Source organism: Atractosteus spatula, chromosome 11 (assembly GCF_055471065.1).
Source record: "Atractosteus spatula isolate fAtrSpa1 chromosome 11, fAtrSpa1.hap1, whole genome shotgun sequence".
Taxonomy (NCBI): domain Eukaryota; kingdom Metazoa; phylum Chordata; class Actinopteri; order Semionotiformes; family Lepisosteidae; genus Atractosteus; species Atractosteus spatula.
This window is the reverse complement of record NC_142716.1, coordinates 33,997,803-34,019,476: the sequence shown is the minus strand read 5'-3', so window position 1 is coordinate 34,019,476 and position 21,674 is coordinate 33,997,803. Positions and strand designations below refer to the sequence as shown.

At 49.8% G+C, this 21,674-nt stretch overlaps 2 protein-coding genes across 3 annotated transcripts; one reads left to right on the top strand and one right to left on the bottom strand.

The window, feature by feature from the left end:
* Nucleotides 1-911: 911 nt before the first annotated feature.
* On the bottom strand, nucleotides 912-17,644 carry plpp6 (phospholipid phosphatase 6). Of its 2 annotated transcripts, none has more exons than XM_088926930.1 (3): nucleotides 12,837-17,644; nucleotides 10,628-11,165; nucleotides 912-7,298 (listed from the first exon to the last, which is right to left on the bottom strand). In XM_088926930.1, exons 2-3 carry the CDS (start codon nucleotides 11,118-11,120, stop codon nucleotides 6,931-6,933), a joined length of 861 nt encoding a protein of 286 aa, XP_088783056.1. In that variant the 5' UTR covers nucleotides 11,121-11,165; nucleotides 12,837-17,644; the 3' UTR covers nucleotides 912-6,930. The 2 variants fall into 2 exon arrangements, with proteins under 2 accessions (XP_088783056.1, XP_088783055.1); XM_088926929.1 differs by lacking the exon at nucleotides 12,837-17,644 and adding an exon at nucleotides 11,762-11,834.
* Nucleotides 12,270-20,742, top strand: prdx6 (peroxiredoxin 6). Its single transcript, XM_088926931.1, has 5 exons — nucleotides 12,270-12,457; nucleotides 17,655-17,811; nucleotides 19,093-19,239; nucleotides 19,334-19,480; nucleotides 20,350-20,742. The coding sequence occupies exons 1-5, from the start codon at nucleotides 12,366-12,368 to the stop codon at nucleotides 20,476-20,478; spliced, it is 672 nt and encodes a 223-aa protein (XP_088783057.1). The 5' UTR covers nucleotides 12,270-12,365; the 3' UTR covers nucleotides 20,479-20,742.
* Nucleotides 20,743-21,674: the final 932 nt, after the last annotated feature.

Below are 21,674 nucleotides of genomic sequence, written 5' to 3'. Positions count from 1 at the left end.
ATAAAAAGGAAATGCTCAGCAGAAGGGAGCTTTCAGAGTGCCTGTATGTGGGGATATATAGAAGGAGAACAATGAAAATCAATAACCAAACTGAAGGCCTCCTTGAGCAAGAATTTGAATCTGCTAAAACACTTGTCTTTCCGACACTGAAAGTGGTTTTACATTTGCAGATGATGGTAATCTGTATGGGTCACAGTACCGTCACAGAGGAAGTGGCATCCTGTACTTGGCGATTATCACTTTCTGACAGCATGAAGACCTAACTTCTCATAATGGTTTCTCTGAACATGTCTACCCAGCCTGAAACACACACGCATCAGACTTTGAAAAAACATCTTCTCGTTTCTGAAGTGTGAAAGCAAGTGTGCTCACCAATGCATTATTCAGCATGTGACTGGTCATTGAAATGCATGTGAAAAGAACTACAGTATAAGGTATAGTTATTGTTGAAACCATTCTAAGAGTTTATAAGTGAATCCCTGTAAAAAGCTGTTATTCAGCAAACAGTGACCAACAGACAGTGTCTAACACAGCAAGTGGGAACAGACTAATTAGCAATTGCCTCTTTCATGCTTGTGGAATGGCAATAAGTCACCAGGAACGGGATCGTCCTTACAGAGTAAAATCACCTGGAATGAACAAGTCAGATTCCCACTAACATATCTGTATTTATCAATACACAGCATCACAACTAACCAGCCAACATTGCACATCAGAAATATAGTTCAAACTTGTGAACTGTAACCAGGACCTTAGTTTGTACATTTACTCTTTAGGCTTCTTAGAAATAACACCTCAAAGGGCACAAGCAGCAGCAGCAGGTTGTATAACATCCATTCAGTAGCCTCTGTCTTCATAATAGGAGTTTGCTGCTGTCTGCTCAGCTACAATAATACCACACAAGCACGCTGTTTCAACTTCACACACTTTGTTTATTTAAAAAATATACAAAGAATCACAATATGGTCTCTTTGGGATGTAACAAAAAAATTAATATTCATTTTATACAACATAAAATTCACACTTTTTTTTCACACATATAAATGCTGCAAATAAGTTACACAGACAAGTATACAGTAGGCTTATGTCTTTATAGCTGGTGAACTCACATGTATTGCAGGTATACTATAGATGGGGGATACTCCCAGGCTCTTATTTCCTCCACACAGAACTAAGTCCACATTCAGTTAATCAAGAACTTCGTTAACATCCACCTTTGTCTACATTACTTTCAGTTCAAAACATAACACAGAAAAAGTAGAAGAGGTGAAACACACTGCCTCGCCTGGAGAGACAGGAGAAACTCCTCGCGCTACACCATCTCTTCAGGGCTGGCTGGAATCAAATGCCAATCTGTACTCAAGACATTTTCCCACGATGGTGTGACTGGAGTGAGCTGGCACGCAAGGCAGAGGAGAAGCGGCGTGTTCACTCTCCCCAGTCAATCGTTTCTGAGCTCCTCTGCACAGCTCTCTCGCGAGCAAACCTCCACCTCCACAGCTTGGGCCTCTTGACGACAACACCTGCGGCACTGACCCACTCCGCCCCGAGGTGCGTCAACTGTACACTGTAATGTACACTCCCTTACGAAAAAGAAGGCAATGGGATATACAAAAGTAAAAATCAGTGCTTTGGCCACAATCAGGGAACAAGACAATTCAAACAAAAACACCACAAGTCAGCTGCAGGTGATGATGCAGCTTTCTAGCTGCACTGTCCCCATTCGATACAGATCTATCTCAGGCTTCGCAGATGGCGTCCTGGATTGCAACACAGCGGATTCCCAGAAGCCCAGTGGGACACGTTCAGCACCTTGTTCATCCTGACCAGAAACACTAGGGATATAAAGGAGTCTTTTTCAGTAATGACCATAATACCATGAGGGCAGCTGCACAGTGTGTGCAGTTACAAGCTCTGCATTGCACAACTTCCAGATCATTTCCAGAGCATCGTCCAGTTGGGCCCTCCTCAACTGCTTTCCTGCCCTCGGCAGCTGTGAAAGCAGCTGTCTTGACGTGAGATGATTCCAGGAGATTTACACCACACGGGGGAAAAGCTGGGCTGTGTGGCACTGAAGACCAGGGCTGAACAACTGCACAGATGGCAGGTTATTCAAGGTCAGTGTCCCGGTTTCCCCACACCAGAAGAAAACAAAACAACAACAGGAGACAAGACACCAGCCATTCATCAGGCTCTTCTGAAAGAGCTGCCATCAACTTTAATACAGTCCCTTTCTCAAAGGAGAAATAAAAAAGCTGGTGATTCACTGACCCTTTTATGTCAACGTTCCCCACCAGAACAGAAGGGATGATGGGAAGGTGACCATATTCCCTGCATAATTACCTGGTGGAGATACAGGACTGCCTTCTTACCACCATAATGAGATGTGAGGGGATCCACCCACAGGCCACCCCGGAAAGCACTAACAACAACGACCGCGAGAGTTATTATCACAGTATTAGAAATTGGTGCCTGTTCACTTATTGCAGGTCAGTATTTGTTTAGAAATATTTAGATGTGAGTGCACCAAGATGCAACACGTTCATAGCAATGTCCTGGACGCCCATGTCGACTTAGCCCACTTGTGTGGAGCAGCGCAGTAAGGAAGGTCTGACACAGGACGGACTCGGGCCACCAGGGCACTGCGAGTGGCACCCCGTTCTACAATGGGTGCAATTTTGGACATCACCCATGCTTCACAAACCATTAAAGAACCGCAGCTACTAAACCAGTTTCCCTAGCTGTCCATAGCATATAAACTACTAATCTTCACAATGCACATGGTAAAGTCAGCACAGGGAACCCCAGACTGCATGCTTGTCCTAAAACCCTGAGGTCCTGAAATGAGGCTGACCTAACGCTTCAATCAACCGTTCCCAGGCATCAGGCACTTTCGCAACATATTGTGCAGAAATCAGACTGCACATTGTGGGAGGGCTGGATCTGCTCACTCTTTCTCATTCTGGGAGCGATTTGAGGAGCTGGACTTTGTCACTCTTCTTTGTTTTTACAATCCATTTCACAACTTCAAGTGCATATAAATAGTCACGGTTGTGAAATGAACTCGAGTATTCCTGGACATGTAGCTGCCTTGCAGTTCTAAGCAGATTCAGAGTGGGCTGATCCTGACACCCACGTTAGAACATCAAGATGGTCACACTTTACAGTATTTGTTAGCATTTGCTCTGGTCTGGCCTGAACGGGACCTTCGTTATACAGAATTATTTATTTATATCCAGTAGCTGTGATATAATGTAGTGAAACAGTGTAGCAAAGTTCCCACCAATGATTACACATTGGAAAAACATTCATTAAGCCAACACATCTGTTAGCTACATTTCTTGGCGACAACAAACCTAAAAGAGAGCATTCTGAAACCACTGTGCAGAAAACAGCAGAAAAGGGCCTAACTAAAGGAATTTGTTTGGCCATCAAATGTAATTAAGCTCAGAAGCTACAGCAGAAGATGGCGGAGGACTCCAGGATGGAAGCTAAGAAGAAGTGATCTCTAAACACAAACCCTCCTACTTTATCTCCGATTAAGGAAGGTTTCACTCTAGTTCACACCCCCTGACACAGCTCTCTATGCAGTTAAGTCATTTTCCAAGAAAGCAGATTATTTAATAGCATTATCACTCCTTATCTTACATGTCTCACTGTACTGCATCTGCCATGCAAGCCACTGACGGCCACCTGTCCTGTCCTCAGCTCTGCTCACCAGCTTCCTCTGCTCTGTGGAGGAGCACACTCAGCTTGACCAGTACGACGTACTGTACATGTTAAGGTGCTCCACAGCTGAACCTCGACTGCACCCCTACTGCCGCTGTCCCAGGCCTGGCAGGAAAAAACTGGTGACAAAGACTACAATACACTGACCTGTTTAGAGCAGAGAGCCCTGGAGGACGTGTGCTCTGGGATGCCAAGTAGCTGAACCATTATCGAAAGAGCCTCATCATAAGTGGGCCTGAAAAGTTTAAGAAAACAAGAAACGTAGGGGTTTGTCCAGGTGTCTCCACCAGCAGCAGTGCTCAGAGAGGGGTGCAGATTGAGCTCTCTGGGTGTGACATGGCTCATTCCAGCCAGGGTCACTTGCGGGATTCCCCCAGCTTCAGGGTGCAGGCTAAGCTCTCTGGCAGGATTTCTCTGGCTGCGGGTCACAGCTGGCACACCTGGCAGTGCAACAGCTCCTTCAGGAACTTGCCACGTGCCTGCAGGCCACCAGCGATGTTAGCGAGAGGCGGGCAGACCACACTTCCCGGCAGGCACCCAGCGTGCCATCAGACTCAGACTCTGCAGCAGTGTGGCAGGGAGATGAACAGCTGGAAAGGCTCTTGCAAAAGCTCTGCGATGGCGGGTTTGAGCCTGGGTCATGTCACTAGCGGACCCTCCCAAGGTCAACAGCCGTTCCAGCGAAAACTACCCACGCACAACCGTGCATCTCGGCTGCACTGTCTGCACACCGTGCATGGTTATGGCCCTGTTTGCTGCGATACCTGTCCATATCCCGCTAACAATTTCATATTTTCACCAGCTGGAATGCTTACTTTCCTTTGGAGCAGTACGGATCAAGCATACTAACAGCCACCTGGCAAAAAAAAAAGAGATCATATCTCTCAGGACAATCCCAAGGCACTTTGCAAATGAAAATCAAAACTTAAACATTCGTATTGGCGCCTCACTGGCAAGGCCCTTGTAGGAAAAGGAAATCGCTGCAGAACCTGTTGTAAAATCACAACGATACTTCAAAAGCAAAGATATTTCTCTTCAAATACAAAACCTAGCCGAAGAGCAGTTACACAAATCAACACAGCAAGTAATTCTCTGTGCCTGATTGCCAACGATGAAACAGGCCGTAGGATCTACCCACGCTGAGGAAAGCAGATTCCCTCTGATGCAGCTCCACAGCTGCCAGTGGGCTGACTGATTTACTTTACTATAGCTGTGTTTATTCACATTTACATACTGCAAGGCATTAAAAGATCAACAAATGAGAACCGGAACCAACAGAACCTGATACATTTTAATGCCTTACAGCAGGGGTCGGCAAACTTTTTAGAGCAAGGGCCACTAACATTTTTTTACTAACCTTGCTGGGCCACCTGAGTGAAATCCTCTATCTAGCCGATAAACTCACCGACAGGAATAGGTTGCGTTTCTCTGGGTACATCTCCTCCGCGACCTTGCATACACTGGTTAATAAACTCACCGCCTGTGAAGGGTTTGCCAGCTGCTGCTAGAAGCTGTGATACCCGATAACTAGCTCAAACAGCTACAACGTACAGTATTCTTCTAATTTTCTCTCTTGAAAATTCTTCTAATTTTCTCTGCTGCCCCTGAAGCGACTTTTTCAACTGTTCTAATTTTTCCCCTCTGTCCATCTCCTGTCTATTCCGAAAACGTAGCCTGATGTTTTCTCGTAACGCCTTTTTATGTTGTATTCTTTAATCACAGCGATAAGACACATTGCCTTTTCTTTCCATGGGACACAAAAGTACTCTTCTAAACCGCTTGTCGCTGAATTTTTTACCTTCTGCATCGATCTTTCTTTTTTTCGACATGGCAGGAATGCCTTACAGTTAGCCTCTTGTCAGTTACATGTATACCTTTTAGAACCGTTTGAACTCATGACCTGCTTTCAAACAAGATGGTATACACTAGACGTCATTGGCGTGACTGAGCCAATCACTGTAGGCAACAAAAATCCAAATGAATTTACAGTAAGAATCAGCTGTAGCACAGGCATAACCAAGGTTAAAGGTAATGTCTGATAAGTAAAATGCATCGTAAAATAGGTGTTGTTCTGCAATTGACCATTAGTGCTGAGAGAGAGCAGCAGAGCTAACAAGTAGAGTCCACTGGCGGAAGATTTTCAATATCTGATGCAAAAAGTAACCCTCGAGATTCCAACAGTAGTGAGCTGCGGGCCACTCAGAAAAGTACAGCGGGCTGTATTTGGCCAGCGGGTCGTAGTTTGCCGACCCCTGCCTTACTGCATACAGTATGTGGAATTTTATTTATAATTACAACACAAAATGCATTTACAGGAATTTAAAATGGATAAAACTTGTATCAAAATACAAATCTGCAATAAAGTCGGACATGAACAATACAGACCTCCCTAGGAGACTAAGGGGAAAGAAACACACTTACTAATACTTGAACAAGTAAAAAGCTGGCATTTCTTTCAGTTTAACCATCGTTTGTCTTCACTATGAAAAAAAAGAACCACTTCATATAAAAAACAAAGACATTGTAAATGTGACAACCAACTTTAAACATCATTAAAAAAACAGATGTCTAATATCACGTAGTGCTGGGGGGCAGGGGGAGAATGAACATACTGTATAGGTAGGGGCCCTAAGTGTTTATTGATTATTTCACTCTGATTTAGCTACGCTTGTTTTTAAAGCTCTGATCAAACACCACAAAGCCAGCTACAGTCCAGCTGAAGCTCATCACAGATGTTTCTGATAAAGTGAGAAATGAATTACTCTTGTGATGCAAGAACATCCATTTCTCTCTCTTCTCAGCTCTGGTATGAAGAGGAGTAAAGCTGGCCTGGAGTGTGCCTTGTGATGAACTCAGCGAACAAGTGGATAAGCCCTTCTCTCCATCATCTGGGTACGTACACACTCCCTGGTCCTATCACCTCAAGCCCAACAAACATATCCCCACTCCATCATGCACACAAAACAGGCACATCTTTTGACTTAGAGACCTGGACTATATGTAGATTTACAGGAAAATGTGAATGAGCACAGTAAAAATCCTGCCTTGGCACCACCAAACCTTAATACCAGGTGTGCTCTGTTCAGACTTGAGGCAAGCGCTGACACCACCATAGTACGCTGAACCTCTTCCTCTCCATCCTCTTGCTTCCCATCTCTACTAATCCCTTTCTCCACCCCTCTCCCCCCTTCCTTCTCCTGCTCAGCCCCACAGTCCCAGTGTGCTGTGCAGCCCAGCAGGGGAGACCCACAGCGCCTCCACCAGGTTGTACTGGCAGTACCCCATGCCGAACCCGAAGGCCACGTCCGTGACGTTGTGCCGGCCCAGCATGACCCGAGAAAGCCCGACCAGCGTGGCCCACAGCAGCACCAGGACCCGCAGCGGCGCCGCCAGCACCAGGTGGGCCAGCAGGAAGCGGGCGCACATGGCGGCGCGGGTGGCGTGGCCCGAGGGGAAGGAGTAGCGGTCCACGGAGAAGGTGGCGAACATGTCCATGCGGTTGTGCGCGGGTCGGCGCCGCCGGACCACGGCCTTCACCGTGCCCACCAGAATGACGTCAAGGACCAGGGCTGCCGAGAGGAGAGAGAGAGAGAGAGACCGGTCACTTGCGGCACACGGCGGGGGCAGGCACGCCTCTCAGCCTCCACCTGACCCAATTCGGGCTTTAGGTGCTGCAGCCTAACTGGGACTAACTGTTCTTCACTGTCTATCCGTCACATACACATGGCACGCTTCTCTGTGTACACGTGAAAGCACGACACACACAACCATGCTCATGTGTGAGACATCCTCACCATCAAGTCAAACACTGGGCTCCCCTTTTAAAAAGACAGGAACAGTTTTTATTGGCAACACCCAGTGTTTGCCCTGTGAAGTGGAACCTGCAGTGAGCCGGGTGCAGTGTTCTGCATTTCAATAAAGATCGGATCCAGCCACTGCCACCCGAAATGTTTCATCTGGGTTTTCGCACTGATTTGAATCAACCCTTTTTGTAGGCAGCGGTCTCTCCAAATGCTTAGGGAAATATACATCTCTGCTCAGCGCTTTGATTTATAGATATCATCAACATAAAGCCCAGCCAGTGATGTAATGTGCAGTTTCATGTGGGTAGCTGCAAAATAACATCTTTTTACAGTTCAAAATAATGCATTCACACTGGTGCCTTCATAAACACACCAATAAATTTCACAGAAAACAAACGGTACTTGGCAAGCTGCTGATAGCTCAGAGCAGCAGCTCTTACGAGCACAAAAGCTCCAACGCTGTGCAGTGGCCCACTTATTCAGCTAGGTGTGCACCTGCCACTGTGTCCCCATTTCAGACTCCCCAGCTCCTGACCGCCCCGCCTCGCAAGCAGCCAGACGTTCTCCGTGAGTTACGCTGGGTAGAGCAGCTCTGATCGACTCCAGAGATTAACATCAGTGCCAGGACACCTTCTCCCTAGCTCGTGTCTGTGTAAGCAGGCACAAACGCTTCGGATAAGTGTCGTCTTAACAAATGAGTACCTTGCTGCCTGACGCTTTTCGTCTTCATTTTATGTGGGAAGCAATCTCTCCTTTATGATGCTTTACGGGGAGTATCACAATGTCCTTCACACAGCAAACAGCACCACACTGTTCTAAACTTAGCTTGGATGCAGACTTCAAAGTCCAAAAACAAAAAAAAAATTATCACCTATGGGGAAAACGCCCAAACTCCAAGAAACGTCCCAGAATCGTAACCGTTGCTCTTTAATCACAAAGCTGCAGCTTGTGAACTGAGAGCTCTGTCTGAGACATGTGACCGACTGCTGCTGGCCGGCACCCGCACAGAGTTTTAAAGGCAGAGGCGCTGCTTGGGCAGAGGACAATCTCCATTCCTGCCAATGGGCGTGTCAGGGCCGTGCTGAAACACGAACGAGGGGCTTCTTCCTGACCGTATCGGGGGGGATCTGAGCAGGGGCGCCAGAGCTGGCGGGAGGCGGTACTGATGCCCCTCCTGTCTGTTAAATCCCTGGTCATGTCAGACCTGGAGAGTATTACTACAGAGCCACTGGCCCACTGGAGTCTGGGAGCTCCAGGCTTCATCGGTCACGGTCTGGAGTGGCCCGCCTGTCATGCCTCACTGAGCTGCTCTACAGCGTGTACTCGTTTTCTCAGCAGATGTGACTTGCACTATTGTAAAGCACAACACATAAGTGCACCAACAATGCAATTTCAACTGCTAGCATTTCAGTACTTCTAGTACAGCAGCACATTTACTGTTCAGCGTGCCTGAGCAGTTTCTACACGTCAGTGGCAGCAAGTTAAATTATAATCTTATAAATTAACTTGGGGCGGTCAACCCTGGTGGGTTTGTTTTAAGGGTCACCTGCAAATCATCAACTTCCCAACAGCTGGGACAATATGGTAATTCCAGAAGCAGGTGGTTTAGATCTCAATGGAAGTGAAAACACCTGCACCATAAGGCCTTCGAGGACCAGAGATGGACACTCCTGACCTAACCAAACCAAAAACCTCACTATACTGGTCAAAACTCCAATGTGCTCCAAGTCCTTGCAGACTCATGGCTAAAAACTAATTCAAAGTGACCTACAAAGCCTACATGACCACAGCTGTCAAGGACCGAGGCCAGATTACCCCCGAATTAGAATAGCAGCTGGAATCAACACTGCTTATCATCATGCTGTATAGGTCCAGCAAACAGACACACTTTAGAAATGAGGCGTGACCTTTAACTGCAGCCAGACAATAAAGACAAATAGCTCCCACCGAGCTGACACCTTATGTTACACTATTTCTTCGAATCAGGGCTATTGTGGACACAGCTGCTCCTTCACTGCAGGGCTGATCGCTGACCCGTGGTGAAATGAAATAGGGGTATCACCAGGAAGTTCAGAGCACACAGCACAGCACATTTACAGCAATGGTACAGCAGGGCTGTGACTTACTGGGCTGAGTAAGCTGTGTTAAGTGAAAGCTATTGCATTAGCGTCAGAAAAAGCTCACACACTTCTGTATAGTTCATTACACGGGGGCTGTATAAGTGAATACCAGAAGTGCATCAAGCTATGCATTGTGCACTTGGAAATCCATAAATTTTCTAACCTCTTTATCCAGAACAGCCTATCCTAATAAGCAACGGGCACAAGACAGTATGATGCACAGAGAAAGCAGCTGGTCTTCACTTACCTGTACATAGATAAGATCACTTTAATGGACATATACAATTTCTTGTATTAGGAATTTGTCTTTTCACATACCCCAACTCGCGCTCCATGAGACACACAGACAGGGAGAGAAGCTTAGGGACAGAGCGCAGGGTCAGCTATCTATAAAGCGCCCCTGGAGCAGTGGGGGGTAAGGGTCTTGCTCAGGAGCCCAATGGAGTAGAATTCCTCTGCCGGGCGTGAGATACGAACCGGCAACCTTCCAGCCACAGGCACAGATCCTTAGCCACAGAACCACCGCACTGTACCTAGTGCTGGAGACAACTGTGCTTGAGAAAGGCATTTCCGGGAATATTTGAAGGGTTGATTAGGCTACACTAATTGCAAATCCTAAAGCGAAATCCCTAGAAATCAGACAGCATCTGTTGCAGGACCAATCCAGTTATCCATCTTATACATGCAAGACCTGTACAGCACATAAACCCACTCACTTATAATTCTGTACTGCACGTCAGGGGTACCTTCTACAACTCCTTCTGCACAGTAAACCCGAGCTAGTCAGTTGGTAGGGCACCTTCTGGAGAGGAGGGGGGGGGGAGACAGGGAGCCACCGAGCCAGGCGGGTTAATGGAAGGATAGGAGGAAGGAGGTCGGGTGGAAGGTGACGGACAGGGCTGGCGAGGGTCCGAGACAGTGAGTGAGGCCACAAGCGAGAGGCGAGAGAAGGGGGGGCGCCGATGCCCCACTCACCCAGGAGCAGGTTCAGCATGACCTCCTGGCCGGCGGCGCTGTCGCTCTTGTACAGGCAGTAGGCTGCGCCGGCGAGCCAGGGGATGCCGTGGCCGGAGACCTCGATGAGCTTCATGAGAGGGCGCATGCTGCCCCAGGGCGACTCCTCGCAGGCGCACACCCCCAGGCGCTTGGACAGCCACAGGTCGATGGCGAGCAGGGAGCTCAGCGCGATGCCGATGAAGGACGGGTTCAGGCGCATACAGTCCTCCTCCGGCAGCGGCGGCGCCCCGGCTGCGGAAGACGAGGAGGCGTTGGAGGAGCCGGAGCCTCGTCGACGGGTCGGGCTCTCGGAGGCTCTGAGGCGGGCCGACGTGGGGTCCGAGCCCTGCCGCTGCAGCAGGTGCGGCGAGGGGGTCCGGTTTAGAGACATGAACTCGTAGCGACCGTTGTTACCGATTCCCGGTACGCTACCGCTGCGTCCGCTGTTGTTTTTCGCTTTTGGCGAAGGCATGGTTTTGTTTTCCTTCGGTCAGTGTCTGCCGGTGTTGCAGCCCCACTGGAGAGGGAAAAAGACAACGATGACAATTTTCCCCCTCCCGTCACTTCATCAGGACACGAGTGACAGCGTTTAACTTCCTATACCTAACGATACAACGACGCCATCTTTACTGTTCCCAGCGCAACGCTCTTCGGGAAATAGGAGCTGCCGCAGTGCTTCCCCATTAAAGACTGGCGGTACCAGCAGTGAAGCCACGGTGACCATTGCTAGTGTGGGCAGCGGAAACGCAGCACAGTGCCTCAAACAGCAGCCGGGATTTGATACTTGGGTATAAAAAGTCAGGCAGCCACACAGGTGACGCTGTGCCACTTCACTGAGCCCAAAGCGCTGTGAATAGACTGAATGTTATTCATATTATTTAAATATATACATAAACTCATTATCTCACAAAGAATGCGATCAATATATTGTATTTTTTAAAAACCGATATTCTATTAAAAATATACTTCTAATTCGGGAAAAGCCGAACAAGCAAGAGAAAAATGTATTCATATATATATATATTCAAGTGTCTAAAACCAACGTCACTCGCCTTTTGTTATAAACTAGTTCTGCCGGCGGTTTATTAGAGATCAGCAGGGTCCGACACACACCTGTTGCCCAGACGCCCTGGAGCAAAACCGCCTGTGATCCACTTCAACCAAGAGTGTGTAAAGACTTGGGACACCACTCGAGTGATATTATATATATATATCGAAGAATACACCTGAAGAAGGTTCCACGGCCTAAACGTTGTGTTTTCTCTCTTCCCTTTTCAGCATGGAATAAACCTATTACTTGTTCCTTTGCAGCCTACGCATGCTGACGCAGCTACCCACCTGATTATATATATATAACTGGTTCAGTAAATTCAGGAACGACCCTTGGGCCCTGAGAGTTACACAATACTGGAGTTTCCATCTCTAAACTACTGAACCGAACCTAACGTGTTCCAAATTGTTCCAAAGGTTTTAAAAAACCGTCATTTAACCATGACCAATACTTTCAGCGGGACCAGGGCGGTCTACCTGTCCAACGTTGCCCCGGGAAACGCCCACTAAAACACACCTGGCCGACGGCCCGCACGCACCATCCCTCTGTTTGCGGAAGCAAAGTCCCGCCCCCTGCTCGTGCGCCTGCGGGACCTCGGTTCCTCGCGCTCGCGCCGCGCTCCTGCCCCAGTCGCAGACCGAGCTCCCTCCCTGTAGCAGCGCAGCCATGCCCGGCATCCTGCTGGGGGACGTGTTCCCCAACTTTGAAGCCGAAACCACCATCGGCAAGATTAAATTCCACGATTTTCTGGGCGACTCGTAAGTAACTCTCTATCCGCGCCTGCGTATGAGCGTGTGTAAATCGGGAACAGCGGGCGAGATTATACAGTACATTACGCACAATGCTGTGCTTGGCTGCTACTTTACTGGATTATAACCGTTTTTTTTTTGTTGTTCAAGTCTACTTCGTTATTTGATTTCATGTATTATGTGATAATCGTATACTTTCTGTTCGCGTTGAGAAATAGCTTTGCTAAACCGTGGCGTGTGCGCGTCTCGCCTTAATCCACTCGCACCCACGATTCAGACATGGCAGGCGAGAGCGGAGACGGGCGAGATCGGCCGAGCGCTGCAGTGAACCAGGGCTGGACGGTGCTTGAAAGGCGAAGATCAGAAGCCGTGTTATTATTATTATTACCTTTGATCGAGGAATCTGTCCCTGGAGTGGTCACATGTCTCCCAGTGGTGGTTTTGATGCCGTGGTGGCGGTGGGGTCGTTCTGCTGTACAGCGTCATACTATTAAAGCCTCGCTACTCTTATGATGTTTATAAATATCTTCTTCATCACTTGTGTAACTTGTGCGGCAAAACCAAGTCCAGAGCGGTAACCCGTTTCTAAGAATTTCTTCCGCTTTCTGTGGCACGACGAACGAAAAATGGCCTTTTTAAATTCTCTTTAAAATAGAAAATTAACGCCCGGCTCCCTAACGCGTCGTGTTATGTTAAAATAACTACCGCGACAGGCACGCAGAGTTCTGTTGTTTAACGTTGTATTAACGATACACCTACTAGCCCTCATCCCTCATTATTCGCGGGGGGGACGTTGCAGAACTGTCCGCGCGTAATGAAAAACGAGTTTCCCGGGGGGCTGCTGGTTCAGTGGAGAGTTCAGTGAGGTCACGAAGCTGGGCTGGAATGAACAACAGCAGTGTGTGTGTGTTCTCCAGGGCCAGGATGAGGAACCCCTGTTCTAAAAGCTTCCAGAGTGCCCCGCCAGGTCAGGCCAGGCAAACCTGCAGGCGTGTGATCGAAACTAACCTGCGCCATACTGCTCCTCTTCTGGACACTCCTGCCAGAATTGTTGGGCACCAGTTTGGAGACGGTCCCTGGTGGACGAGTGTCTGTGGCTCCGCCAAGGCTGGTGACCATGATCCCCTCACGGTCAGGGCCTGGGGGCTCTTCCTCCGACCCAGTTGTCGCTCTGAGCTGTGGTCTCCCCCCGACCGGGGTGTGCGTGTGACCACAAGCCACACGGCGGGTCTCAGAGAACACGTCCCAGCTGGGGCTGGCCGTCCCCCCCCACCTCTGACCACGCCTGCGGTGTTCCCACATCACAACCAAGAGGAGCCGCTGGCCGCGGCGCTCCGAGGAACTCTCTCTGGAGCCGGAGATCTCGCTGGCAAAAGGGGGAGAGAGGACCCCAAGTTTCTGTCTCCACGCACCTGGGTGCACACATTTCTTCCTTGTGCTCCGGTGAGGCTGAGGCCTGTGCAGCTCTGAGAGCAGACGTGTGTGTGAGACAGCTGTTGTCCAAGCTGCGCTTGGATATGATGGACCTGGATGTTAGATTTTTTTTACATGGTGCCCTGCGAGTGAAAGCAGCATTCAGTTTTATCAGCAAACAGCTCTATCAGCAAACAGCTCAGCGAAGAGCTGGCCAAATTCTACTAAGGACGAAATGAGCCAAGGAATATAAAAGGGACAGTGTACTCAGTACAACTGGCTGGAGATCAGCGCTGTCACACACCCCTCAACTCCAAGGAATGAGCTAGGGAGGCAGCTACAAGGGTGCAGCTGGGGAGGAGGGAGGGGAGCTAGGAAAGTTGAGCACAGAGCCGTGGGCAGGCAGCAAGTATTTACACTGTACTGTACGTAGGAGAGAGGAAGTGCACAAAGAGTGAGGTGCCGTTTGCACCTCTGCTTTGACAGCCAATCGAAAGACCGTCAGCATCGCCCAGCAGCTGTTGGCTGGGTGAGAACAGGCCTGGCCTGGTCTCTTGGGACGTGTGCAGACGCCTCAGTCAGCAGAACAGCGGCTCAGGACTTTGGCAGCACTCATGCAAATTCAGTGCACACATGGCTCACAGATTACCATCTCTCGGCTGTGTCTGCAAGCAGTGGTTTCACACGCTGCGATGAACCTGAAAGGGGGGCAGTGCCTAAACCGGTTTGTTTCAGGGGTGTCTGATTTGAGCCGAGGATAAATTCTCGCCGAGACATGAGCGGAGGTAGTGAGGAAAGTCCGTTTCAAGCATGGTGAAAGATCTCTTGAGACATTGCTCCTTAGGGCCTCTCTCTGCTCGGAATTTTAATGAAAGAATGCTTTTATCTTCACTGGGAATTTTAAGACACTCATTTAAATAAATGTTCAGAGACGCAGAGTGACAGGGCAGCTCTTAAAGTTCCGAATACGATCAGAAGGCGCTCTTTGTCCTGGCAGTGTTTTGGCGCTATACTCTACGCAATTAGCTGTGGATGCAGCTTTGTGGTTTTGTGCTCTAACCCTAGTATAGACTAGTACAGCCGAGTTTCACTGAGTCAGCGCAGGTTTCACAAGGTTCTTTTTAAGAACCATGCAGCTGGGAGAGCGGAGTTGTTCGAACACCACAGACTGGGCCCATCTAACTGCGAAAAGCCCATTCAACTGAACTCGGCCAGCAGCTGTTGAACTGGCTCAGCGTGTTATGAACCCTGCAGGTCCCCCCAGGAGCAGGACTGGAGATCCCTGCTCTTCTCTGGAATAATTCCAGAGCAGGAATATCTTTTTTTTGTAATGCGGTCACCAAAACTTTACACATTACCCAAAATGAGGTCTGACTAGTGTCACTAGTAAAATTGCTTCCCCAATGTACCTAGAATATAGAAATGGCCAACATAAACTCTTACGTCTTTCTCAGAAGTAGCCTCGGTGTTTCCTGTTTGTTTGTATAGTTTTTCCTACCTGCATGTAATGCTCTGCACTGGTCTACACTGAACATTATCTGCATATCCCCAGTCTTGGATTATATACATCTTTGGATATGTTTTTCAAGTTTTACAGTGTTTGATAATCTACCTATTTTGCATTATCCGCAAACCTGACTATTCTACTAAGTGTTACAGTGATATAAACATTATAACATCGATAAAAAGTACAAAGAGGTTCTGATACAGGTCCCTGTGGAACTCCACTAATCGTGTCACCCCAGTTTGAGGTGGTTCACCCCTTCCCTGTGCTCTCTGTTGCCTGTCCATTAACCAACTCTCAGACCTGCGAGCGCTTGAATACCCACTATCTACAATATCTGATTGCTCTGAAAATGTCCCATCACATGTAATGTTTATTTCGCAAGGTTCTGTTCCCATTTAATCGAAATCTGAACGTGGCGCAGAGCGGAAGTTCATGGGATTGATCTAAGGGAGATTTTATTCACAGCGGGCGCTGTTTCCAAAGTCCATCCTGAAGTACAGGTCTGACACGATGCGAGTTCAAACGGGGGGGGGGGGGGAGGCTGGAGTTCAGCTAGCAGGAGAGCAGTATGTAGTACAGACTGTGACCTCTGTGTCCTTTGTGGGCTGAGTGCGTACGTGAGACATTCTAGGTCCCACGCCTCCATCGCCAAGCAGTCAGCACCTCTCCTCCAGCCTTTGCCTCATCAGCACTCCTCTCTCAGTGACCTCATTCTCTCATGCTGTTGAAAACCGTGTCACTGGTGTGGCTCTTGACTGGCTTTCGTTATGTGGGGAGGGAACGATGTCATGGGACTGGTCTGCTGTTTCCTGCAGAGGGGGGAGGGGCCGCAGGGCAGGATGCGCTCTGTGAGCTGCGTCTCGGTCCCTCTGACCGACAGGCCTGCGGGGGCGGAGGAGAGCCCAAAGATCCAGATCTGTGCTGCCTTTTTTCCCCCTTCGGTGTGCGCGGTCGGTTGAGTCATCTGGCTTTTGAACGTTGCTTGCAGTCCGAATTCCAGTAAACGCTTGCTTGCAGTCCGAATCAGGCCGGGTTTGTGTGATTTTTCTGGCCAGTTCCTTTACTTCTCCTGTCCTTGGAAAGGCCCGTTCGGCCCTAGGGAAGCGCAGTCTCAGGCCGCCAGCTTCTTTGCCACGCTGGGACCCGAGGGTGCCAGGGCAGAGCCAGGGCTGCGGTCCTGCAGGAGTGTGAACACGGTTCGAGCGCGAGAGTGGCTGAGCTGTGGGAGCTCAGGTCTGCCCAGGTGGACTTCAGCAGAAGAAAGAACAGTGCAGGATACGGTGTTCATCAGAAACTGGTCACACAGCTAAGGGCTTTTTGTATATAAAGGGAGCGAGGTCCTAATCAGCCAGATGGGGAGAGGCTGCCTGCAGTCCTGTGTGCTGAAGCTGCTGGAAACCCTGTACTTCAGCAAGGCTGGCTTTCAAACCAAGGCCTCGCTGCAAGAAAAAGTCTCCCCAAGCAGGCCGATCAGTTCCGGGTCACCAGGGGGCACTGAGGGCGAAGGGTCCAGGTGCATCAAAGATCTGGGGCCACGGGGGTCCCGCAGGACCAGAATTGTAAGCCGCTGAGCTGACGCTGTGCTTCACTCGTGACGTGAGTGAATTCGAAGGGGAATTGTGGGATGGCGATAGTCCTCGGGGATTTCCATCTCCAAGACAACACCTCCCCGTCTGCACATGGCTACAGAGAAATGTATACATGTATGCCCACATCGGGGCTTCTGCAGCAACAAGGTCACCAAGATACAGGGCCTGGCAAATGTTTATATCTGTAGGCAATAATGTCACGTCAGGTGTGGGTGTGCATGATAAAACCAAATTTAGCCTTGTTCAGATCTGGCAGTTTCAGCCTCGGCCAGCCATGCTGTGCGAATCTGTATATCATTGCGTAGTTGTGTCTCTGGGGCGTGTATCTTGCCAACCGCTGTGGAAGCATGAATAAGCCTGTTGTGTACGAAGGGCTGAGTCTGTGCTGATAAGCAGTCCCGAAACACTGAGCTCTGTACAGCCGGGCTGTACTGTTGATCTGCACTCTCTCTGTCTCGGGTTCACTGCCCTCTCTTTCTCCACTGTCTTGCTGGTAGCTGTGCGGATGCTGTTCTGGAGCCCAGCGGTGACACAGTCCTCTCCTATAATTTCCCCTCTGCTGTGGGATGAGCTCTCCCCGTCCGTTCCCTCATGTCGGTCTCTAACTTCACCGTCTCTGTCCGATCTGACCTTTTCCCTGTGACCACCTACCTCTGGTGTGCCGTCACTGCGGTCCTCAGTCCCGCCTGTCCCGCAGGTGGGGAATCCTGTTCTCTCACCCTCGGGACTACACCCCAGTGTGCACCACGGAGCTGGGCCGCGCGGCCAAGCTGAGCGAGGAGTTCGCCAAGCGCAATGTCAAGATGATCGCCCTCTCCATCGACAGCGTGGAGGATCACCTGGGCTGGAGCAAGGTGCGCTGTCAGCAGAGCTTTTAACATGAAGACCTGGGGGGGAAGAGTTACATACAAAAGCCAACACAGCCAATACAGCAGTGCATAACTGAATTCAGTGGACATGACAGATCAGATCACGCCAACAGAGAATGGCCACTGTAACAGGTAATGCAGTATCTTCAAGACCAAGAAACGGAGAGAGTCAGACTCGCAGTACTGTTGGGGCCCTGGAGAGCCCTGATCCAACAGGGTTTGAAAGTCACCATGGACTCTCCAGTTTCTAAAGAAACGGACTGCAGTTCTTCCATGATCAGGTAAATGGGCGATTTGTTAAGTTATTTTCATGACAGTGTGACGATTAAGTCTTAAGTACTCTTCAGCCCTCGAGGACCAGAGTTCTCTTAGTGGAGCAGATCACTTGAGATTCATCAGTAGCTTACAGGTGTTGACCATCTTTAACAACAGCTGACCACTGAGACTACCTGGACTGGTCCAGACCAGGGCTGAACACTCCTGCAGTGCAGTGTATCTGACTCTCCTGTGGCGTCTCTTGGGCTTGACAGTATCGCCCCTTACCGTGGCCGTTCTCTCTTCTGCTGTGGCAGTGCTGTAACTGGTCTGTCACGCCAGCGAAGCTCTTTGAATACATCAGGCTGGAGTCAGTCACTTTGTTGTCATCAGAGTGTAATGTGCTCCACAGGCTTTAGTGGGGGGAACTGCAGTCCTGTTCCTGAGCTGAAAGTGGCAAATCTGATCAGTTTATGCAAATTGGACACATGTTGCACAGCCTAACTTTAAAAATGTATTAAAAAGGAGAATGTTGCTAAAACTCGCATCAAGACCATTGCCAATAAGACTACATCACAAGTAAATACAAAGATGTAAGGTTCGAGTATTTCAGGCTGTCTTGTAGACATAATGTAGATGCCTCCACTTTATAAACTATATATTTTTATAGTAGTCAGAAGTATTAGCCCACTCTTTAACATTAAGCACAGCAATACAAACTTTTACAACCCATGCACAAGATGGAATTGTTAGGGGATTTGTGCCTGTAAATGACATTTAGGACAAATAGTGGGAAAGCTAGTGCACGTGCCCCACCTAGTGGTGGGTTTGGTTGTTGCACTCTTGAGGGCTTGTGTGCCGAGCGCTGGCCAGGGCAGTCCTAGGCTGTCTTTCCTTCGGCATCTTCAGGGCAACACAGTTTCCATCAGGCTTGTACAGGGGGCGGTCTGGTTTCTCGCTCGGTCACTGCGCGGTGCTCACTCCCTCCCTCCCTCCCTCCCGCTTGCTCAGGACATTGTTGCCTATAACACGGAGCAGCCCGGGTCCAAGTTGCCTTTCCCCATCATCGCGGACGCGAAGCGGGAGCTGGCGGTGCAGCTCGGCATGCTGGACCCCGACGAGAGGGACAAGGACGGCATGCCCCTGACTGCGCGCTGCGTGAGTTGTCCCGGTCGCCGTGGTGACAGCGCCAGGCTGCAGCACAGGGGCCCGTAGCTCACGTGCCTCTCCATGTGTCCGCCTGCCCCTCCAGGTGTTCGTGATCGGCCCCGATAAGAAGATGAAGCTGTCCATCCTCTACCCTGCTACCACGGGCCGCAATTTCGATGAGATCCTGCGCGTGATCGACTCGCTGCAGCTCACGGCGCAGAAACGCGTGGCCACGCCCGTCGACTGGAAGGTCAGTGCAGTCCCAGAACCCCCTGCTGACGAGACAGGAGGACCAGGACACCACCGGTTCTCACAGCCCCCAGCAGCAGAATTTGCTCTCTTTTACAGCCTCCCCAGTCTAGATTGTGGCAGCTGGGACTCGGCTCCTCTCACCACTATGACCCCTGCAGGGGTGCACGAGGACAGGCCTCAGTCTCGCGCTGTTGTGCTGCGTTGTTTCTCTCCCCCGGCATGCCCCACGTGGCCCAGGGCTCTGGGGCTCCAGACATCCAGCCCTGCTCCTGAGCCACACCGCAGTGTCGGTGCCTGAAAGCGCAGCCCAGATCAAATCCCACAGGATTGTGGAGCACATGAGCCGAGGTTACCTCCTCCTCCCCAGTGGATAAAGCACAGAAGCCAGCGACATGTGGACTAGACTAGAGGTTCAGTCCCCAGGCGAGCCTTTGTCCCTCCCCAGCCTTCTGCTGCCTGTGCCCTTGATAAAACATGTCCACATGGTGGACAACCGCACCTTTGCCCTGGGTTTCCAGGGCTGTTCTGTCCTAGTTTCTAGGTCCTGAGTCATATACTGCTACAGGTCAAACCTCGAGCCTCTGAGTAGGTGCTAGACACCATGACCAGTTAGGAGAAGAGTTATAAAGTTACCAAATGAGGGTTAATTAGATCATGTTAAATACAGCAATAGATCAACTGGCTGTTACAGGTAGGATATCGCCGGTCTTACAGAATGTTAGACTGAGACGCTGTGAACATTCACTCTATTTAGAAAACATTAAATGTGGGTGTGAAACTTGAAACGACGCGTCAGCAGCTACACAGCTCTCTCCCACTCCCTCGCCCCTCCTCTTCCTCACCTCTGGCTCCCTCTCGGTCCCACAGCCTGGCGAGTGCGTCATGGTTCTGCCCAACATCCCTGAGGCCGAGGCAGCCACCCTCTTCCCTGCTGGGGTCTTCACCAAAGACCTGCCCTCTGGGAAGAAGTACCTGCGCTACACGCCCCAGCCATGAGGGGGCAGCAGAGAGCCCTGTGCCCAGAAACCGCAGAAAGAGAGAGAGAGAGAAACACAACTACCCTCTGGAAAAGTGCTGGTCTTTTCCACCTCCCTTCTCCGTGTGACCTTCATCTTCCCTTTCCTTGTGTAACTTTTTTTCCTGTCTCCCTCTTTCCCATGTTGAAGTATTGAACACTGTGAGACCAGGGCCTCCCAGTCCTGGACAAAGTCCTGCACTAACAGCGTTACACAGCTGCAATAAAACACAGGAAGGCACTTGGCTGCAGTTGTTTTGTTTGGTTTGTGTGCGCATCAGTAGAGCTGACTGCTCTCTTCCCTTGGTTCAAACCTTTGCTCAAACCAGTGTTCTTTTATAAAATAGCACTGTTGTCTATCAGTCAAGGCATCTTTGATTCCACGTGGAATGGCCAGTCATCTTTGCCAGTTTGTTTACCCAGCGGCCTGGGAATGGCTCACTGTGGTTTTTTTATGCGGCCTCACATGGGGAGAAAGAGGACGTGGAGAAGACTCCTCCCACTCAGCCACCTTTGAGCCGATCATCTTTTAGCATGTCGCAGGCAGCACAGTGAGAGGCAGCACAACCAGAGGATCAGCTCTGATTGGAGGGGAGGTTCATCCCTCACTGCCAGCATTACAAGCCTGCTGGCACCCGGGAGGCCCCAGGGGTCTCTTCCCTCCCACCCTGCCACCAGCGGCACTGTGCCACTGCCTGGGGGATCCTGGCCGCAGTCAGCCTCGAACCCGTGCTCATAGATCTTAGCTTGCCCTCAGAGGAATGCCTTTACAAGCTGAGTCACAAGGGGGCCCCTGTGAAAAAGTCTTTTTCAAGCTTGGAATGTTAACAATCTAATAAAAAAACACCAGTAACAAAAAAAATCTCCCATTGTAATCTTTCAGATGTGTTGGAGACAAGTGTAGAGCAGGGGTTCCCCCACTTAACGTCCTTAATGAGGACCATAATATTTGGAGATGTTAAGCAGGGACCCCCTGTGCTTGTAATAAAAGTATTCATGGTTGATTCATCTGCTGCCAAAGCCGTACACGGTGTCCTGGGGTCCCATCCCCCACTTTCGGCCTAAGTGATGAGTGGTGGGCAGTGTCTGTGCTGTTGCAGAGCCCTTGGTCACTCCAGGGGAGACTCAGGTGCTACTTCTACAGGAGGCTGCACATTGGTGGTGGAGGGGAGTCCCC

Coding starts and splice junctions, on each gene's coding strand:
- plpp6 (XM_088926930.1), bottom strand. CDS start 11,120: ATGCCTTCGCCAAAAGCGAAAAACAACAGCGGACGCAGCGGTAGCGTA. Junction 7,299..10,627: donor CATGCTGAACCTGCTCCTGG/GTGAGTGGGGCA, acceptor TCCTCTCGGCAG/CCCTGGTCCTTGACGTCATT.
- prdx6 (XM_088926931.1), top strand. CDS start 12,366: ATGCCCGGCATCCTGCTGGGGGACGTGTTCCCCAACTTTGAAGCCGAA. Junction 12,458..17,654: donor CACGATTTTCTGGGCGACTC/GTAAGTAACTCT, acceptor CCTGTCCCGCAG/GTGGGGAATCCTGTTCTCTC. Junction 19,240..19,333: donor TGCCCCTGACTGCGCGCTGC/GTGAGTTGTCCC, acceptor CTGCCCCTCCAG/GTGTTCGTGATCGGCCCCGA.